This window comes from Pempheris klunzingeri, chromosome 16 (assembly GCF_042242105.1).
Source record: "Pempheris klunzingeri isolate RE-2024b chromosome 16, fPemKlu1.hap1, whole genome shotgun sequence".
Classification (NCBI taxonomy): Eukaryota; Metazoa; Chordata; class Actinopteri; order Acropomatiformes; family Pempheridae; genus Pempheris; species Pempheris klunzingeri.
In genome coordinates this window covers 13,685,454-13,691,453 of record NC_092027.1, presented here as the reverse complement: position 1 = coordinate 13,691,453, position 6,000 = coordinate 13,685,454, and the positions used below count along the sequence as shown (strand labels likewise).

Here is a 6,000-nt window from a genome sequence, read left to right as displayed (position 1 = left end):
GAAAGCAGTGAACAAGCGTATGCATCTCTGTAAATTAGTCTTTTCTCACAGCCTGTTGCGTGGATACTTTTGATGGACGACGTGGAGCAGAAAGACTCAGAAGCAAAAGCTCCGTCAGTTGTCGACCGATATTTCACACGATGGTACAGAGCGGGTAAATAAAAGCTTTGTGGCATTCTTTTAAAATCATGTTAGCTGTCCGGCGGCTAGCTAAGTCAGCTAACGTTTGTCAAACTCAAGACCTCAGGAAGAGATAACACTAAAAATGTGACAATTGTGCGGCACATTTACGTCACTTTAATTAGAGTGTCACGAATATATTGAAATTATTGTCGTTGTTTCATTTAGATATGAAGGGGAAACCATGTGAGGACCACTGCATCCTGCAGCATTCAAACAGGTGACAGTGGTGTAATGGGTGAACAGTGTCGTCAACACCTGGTGATGATAATTACTAAACAGTCATTATTAGAAATGGTAATGTGGGACAATTAATCTAGAGCCTGCAATGGACAGGTAAATGGTCCTGTTGTGTTGACTCTACCCTGTCAGCAGTTTGATGTTTGGAAATTGTCTATGTGTCACCTAAATTATCACAAACACCTTTCATAAATGTTTTATGCCAACTCGCATAAATAGCAGAGGTGACATCATTACACACTGTTGGTCGTGTATTACAGTGTGCAGGAGTTTCTATTTTCGCAGCTACAGAGTGTTTAATTTATTTCCTGCACATGTATAGTTTGGCACTTAAAATGAACACTTTAAATGTACCTCAAAGTTATGTCACACTGTTTTTAGCTTCATCAAACCAACTCTTAATAAGTGACTTACACACACTGATATTAACTTTTATTTTTTTTAAAGGCACACTTTTAAAACTGTTTTGTTGTCTGCAGACTATGTGTCGTCACGTTGGCAGACACTCACCCGATCCTTCAGAATGGGCGGACAATCAAAAGCATCAATTACCAGATCAGTAATGGCTGCAGCCGGCTGAACAATAAAGTGTCTGGGAAGTCCAAGCGGGTAAATTCATAACGATTCATAAAGCTACAGATGATTCGTGCACAGATTTGGTCTTGTGTACTTTGTACATTCTCAAGTGGTCCGTTTGGCCATAAATGCTTATTAATAATTTTTTATCCCATTATAGGGGGGTCAGTTCCTCACTGATTTCGCACCTCTGTGCAGGATAACATGCACAGATGAAACTGAATATACAATCTATAGGTGAGGTCATAGTTTTTTGAGGCGTATATTTCCACATGCTTCGATGTTATCATCAGTCACACAAATCTGTCATCTTTCTAGCTGCATCCGGGGCCGTCTACTTGAGGTCAATGAGCGCATTTTGGAAACACCTACTCTCTTGCTGGAAAAGGTAAATATATATATATATATATATGTATTTACACTGTAATTTTATCATTAGCTTACACCATATTGTGCATATGTTTGTCCATCTGTGAATTTAATCTTGTAGTTCTAATTTACATTTGTGCATCAATTAATGTAAATGTTGTTGTACACCATATGTTCTCTTGCATTAGACCACACATTTGCATAAATGTATAAAATTTCAATATTTTTTTGTCAATTGTTTGTGTCTGCAATATAAGCATCATTGTACTTGTCAATTTCTCTACTACAGTCATTAACATTTCATCTAAAAGCAATGTGTGAAATGTTTTGTCTGTCAAATTTGAACAGCCATCCACTGAGGGATATATCGCTGTCATCCTGCCAAAGTTTGAGGAGAGCAAGAGCATAACAGAGAATCTTCTGGGCAGAGAGGAGTTCGAGAGCCTCGTCTCCAAACGTACCGCTACCCAATCCCAACCCTCTTGACAGAGCCCCACGTTCTTGCCTTTTTGAAGTCAAAACTATTCTTGGAGTATTTGTCTTCCTTTCCCGGTCGGGTGAAGACAGAGGACATTATCCTGGACAGTGACACTTACATGTGGTCACTTCAAAGGGACTGTTGCATATAAATACAAGCACTGTACTGCTCCTCTAGACTACTTTGTTTTATCACCGTTTCAAATATTAAGGAAGATCTCCAGAAGCATCCAAGCTCTATTTATTGTTTGGATTTTTTCATTTGAAAATAGAGGAAAGCATGAAAAATTACTTGAAGTTTGTTTAATACCCTCAACTAATATTCAGTTTGAATTATTTTTCTAGAATGTCAATAAACACAAACAGTGATATAAGAAAAATATTGTTTATTTTTTATGTATCACTTTTATTATCCTTTCAATTGTCAAAAGAATAGATGGTCCAAAACTAGATCTGATTTCTTAACATCTCTAGTGCCACTACAATACCCAGCATCCTTAGCTGCTCTCACACTGTACAAAGCATCTCTAAAGCTTAATGCATGTTATTCATTTCAGTCATTATCACACCCTCACCAAGTACCAAAGTCATCACCATAGGATACATATGTATAGATATTTCTATGCTTCAAGTACCATATTATACATACCATGTACCATTTAATACATACTGGCCTACCGGGCAACTTCACAATGATAGTCTTCATAACAAGTACACTTCAAGGCTCCATTTCACAAAGGTGCCAGTTCAGAATTATCTCTCATTTCTTTTGTGAGAAAAAATAGTAGAACAGTATACACAGAATATGACTTAATAATACTCAGGACAGTGTAAAGTGAGGTCCTGACATCGCAAAAGCATCTTTATCAACTGACTTTTTGGAGAAATCAGGCCCAAATAAAAATAAGTCTTCAGTGATGTGCACTGGAGGACTAAAAGCTTTATATTTCACACTAATAGCAAGCTGAAGATCAGAGCATCTTCAAGAGGACAATCATATTTGGCATTAAATTGTGATTTTTGCATTATGTTACTTACATGGCACATTGGGAACATTCCATATTAAACTGTATGGAAATTAGACTTTAATCATATGATGCGGTTGCTTTTTAAAATACTTATTTATATGCGTGAGGTGCTGACTACACTGCCAGTGATCAAAGACAAAATGTACCACTGTGGCTAATATTACAGAACAAGTGTTAACTTTACAAACCTATGACACATTGACCACAAGAGACTCAAACACAAGGTCTGATGATGATGCATGCATGGTGGGTTTTCAGCCATTTCACTTGTTTTTTTTTTTTCTCCATTTGGCTAACGTGCAACACGTTAACAGGACACCACAAAGCAAATAGGCTTGTTACACAGAGGCACATAGTGAGGACAGATGTATGGCTGAGCTGAGTGTCAAGAGGAGTTATTTCCTGATTTTGGATCAGCGGATCAACTCAATATCCAGAGAAGTAATGGAAGTGACTCAAAAATCGGGTTTGTGTCAGGCCCCCTTCACTCTTTGAAGAGGCTCACTGCTAATGACAAAGTCCTATTGTTGGCTGATTGTCTCCATCTTGTGGAATGGGGTGGAAGTGGTGCGTAAGGTAACAAGCTATCCTGGGGTAAAACTGCCCCTGGGCACAGATCTTAGCTCTGCGTCTTCCTTTGTAAACCTTAAAATTCATCATCTAGACAGCAAATACAAACTCTGACAGACCCAGGCAACCATCTTCACCCCGCGGCTCTTGCCCACTGTTTGGTGAGTGGATGAGGATGAGGGAAGTGAAGTATTTCCTGGATTACATGTCCTCCAGAAAGGTGAGGTTGGCTATGTGCTTCTCCAAGGGAGAATAGTGAACAAAGAAAGAAGGTGACCATTTCCTGGATTATTTGCCCTCCAGGAGGTTGAGACCAGCCATGTGCTGCTCCAAGGATTTGACACCAAAGCCATTGCTGTTCTTGTTGTTGAGGGCTCCGTCCTCTTTGACAGGCGTGGAAGCATCCTGCCTCTCTCTCCAGTCCTGCGGGGAACCCAGGCTACTTCTCTCTGACTTGTACTGCAAATACACACAGCATAGAGAGCAAATGAATGGAAAGACAATATGAAAATCAAGAGCTTGCAGTCTGTTAAAAATTGTTTTACAATTGTCACATTAGTTTTATTTCTGTAATCTAGTTTTTAGTTTTATTATATATATATATATATATATATATATATATATACATATATAGAGATAGATAGATAGATACATACATACATGTATGTGTGTGTGTGTGTGTGTGTGATGTAACAATGCACTTTTAACTAATAAAATAAATTCACGTAAAGCTGGTGAATATGTTTAATGGGCAACAATGGGTCACGTGACTACTTGTATAGTAAAGGGGTAGCTTGTAGTGGTGAATCCACAGAGATATAATCACCAGTGTCTGTCACCTTTCTGTTGAGCTTGTTACAGAGTGGAAGGAAGGAGAGGACCACAGTCAAGATACCCCTGGTCGTCTGAATGCACGAGTCCACCTAGAGGCAAAGGAATAGAAATATAAAAAAGTAGTTTAATTGGGGTAGCATGGATACACGTTGGATACAAATGCACAAGAACATCCAAACACATCAAACCAGCAGCCAACCAACCACACACACACACTCCAAACTATGTTAAGCATATAACATTTCCTCTGCTGTACCAACCCTTGACAGACACACTCGGCCCTATTAGTGATAAAGTGAACATCGGGATGAAGAGACAGAAAGATGGGAGCCACTCCATATCAAAGAGATGCACATTAATCAGCGGCAGACACGTAATAATTCATCCCATCCTTTTGATTCCAACCTTCCCCTTTATTACAAGGTGACCTAAGGCAGCTCGTCCCTGCCCAAGATGCTCATTAATTCCTCACAGACATTCATTAATCTAGCGCCCTGTGTTCAGTAATGATGTAACTTGCAGATCACTCAAAGATAATCCAGTGCACTGATCCTGTTCTGTTGTTGGGTATGTTTTGATGCTGTTAAAAAACCTTCCTGTAAAAACAACAGAAATCTGTTTCGCACACTCCGTGTGATGTTACTCATTTAATACCTACAAAACAAAACAGACTCAAGGCAAAAACAAGCCAAGTTGTTCAATTTTTTAAATAAAAGGTGTGCACACAAACAATCAAACAAAAAACTATACATAGACACACAAGCGTAGTATGGGCACCTTCTGGAAGGTGGCAGTCTTGCCCTGTACAGGAGTCTTGGCCCCCATCTGCAGCTGTTGGCATAACGCCACCAGTTTCTCCATCTCTGTCATCACCGCAGACTTTTCCTCATCAACCAGCTGGAACAGAGAGAAAGACAGAGAGAGGGAGAGATGTCTTTCAGGACAGCAGAGATGGTTTATGATGGTATTATCCAGGGACATTGGGTTAATATGTACAGACATTGATAGATTTACTGGACTGGATTAACAGAGCTGTCAGTCAAACACAAATCACAAAAAGTAAAAAAGAGGATGAAATAAATTTAGTGTTGCTTGATGTAATCCATCAGCAACAGCCAGGTCATGATCTACAGCTTAAATCTGTTATCCAGCTGAGTTAATCCCTAGATCTCAGTCACGGGGGCCATCAGTCTACTTCACTTACATGCCACCAACAACCTAAAAAACACCAGCTCTTTTATTCAGGGGCTGCTAATCATGACTGACAAAAGGACATAAAACCTCTTAAACCTCAATTAAAAATTCAAAAGCTAATTTACATAAATATCATTGTAATTTCAATGAGGGCAACACAGGTGTGCTGCAAGTGTGTTTGGTGCAAAAGAACTATGGGAGTGAAGGGTGAAACACAGGGACTCCATTAGCACCAGTTTGTTTGATGTAATTTATCAGAAAGCGTGAGGCAAGTTGACGAGCTGGGCCTCCGGATTATGTATTAGTTCTGGGCGGCGACAGTCTACTCCCCCACTCTCTCCCCCTCCACTCATGCACATGCACGCAAACATACACACCTACAGACAGTGGTGACAAATGGCAGTCGTTAATGGCTGTCAGAAAGAGCCATGTAATTAAACTTGGAGGACCTGGGGAAGAAGTTGGTCGAGGGCAAGAGGAAGGAAGGCACTGAGGCTACGTTTGTTTGTTGGATCTCAACTCAGAGAGGGAA

At 39.8% G+C, this 6,000-nt stretch overlaps 2 protein-coding genes across 2 annotated transcripts in view; one reads left to right on the top strand and one right to left on the bottom strand.

The window, feature by feature from the left end:
- abitram (actin binding transcription modulator) lies at nt 1-2,216 on the top strand. Its single transcript, XM_070846276.1, has 6 exons — nt 1-154; nt 349-400; nt 900-1,029; nt 1,157-1,233; nt 1,315-1,384; nt 1,714-2,216. Exons 1-6 carry the CDS (start codon nt 73-75, stop codon nt 1,849-1,851), a joined length of 549 nt encoding a protein of 182 aa, XP_070702377.1. The 5' UTR covers nt 1-72; the 3' UTR covers nt 1,852-2,216.
- The window catches only part of ctnnal1 (catenin (cadherin-associated protein), alpha-like 1), a 46,585-nt gene continuing 42,798 nt past the window's right edge, over nt 2,214-6,000 (bottom strand). The window contains exons 17-19 of the mRNA XM_070846271.1: nt 5,052-5,171; nt 4,280-4,363; nt 2,214-3,899 (exon numbers count right to left, since the gene is read on the bottom strand). Coding sequence (XP_070702372.1) covers nt 3,729-3,899; nt 4,280-4,363; nt 5,052-5,171 — 375 coding nt within the window. The 3' untranslated portion in view covers nt 2,214-3,728. The remainder of the gene's footprint in view (nt 3,900-4,279; nt 4,364-5,051; nt 5,172-6,000) is intronic.

What these genes read in the sequence shown, in the direction of transcription:
- abitram (XM_070846276.1), top strand. Translation starts at nt 73, where the DNA reads ATGGACGACGTGGAGCAGAAAGACTCAGAAGCAAAAGCTCCGTCAGTT. An exon ending in CACACGATGGTACAGAGCGG is followed by an intron (nt 155 to 348) that starts GTAAATAAAAGC and finishes TGTTTCATTTAG; the next exon opens with ATATGAAGGGGAAACCATGT. An exon ending in ATCCTGCAGCATTCAAACAG is followed by an intron (nt 401 to 899) that starts GTGACAGTGGTG and finishes TGTTGTCTGCAG; the next exon opens with ACTATGTGTCGTCACGTTGG.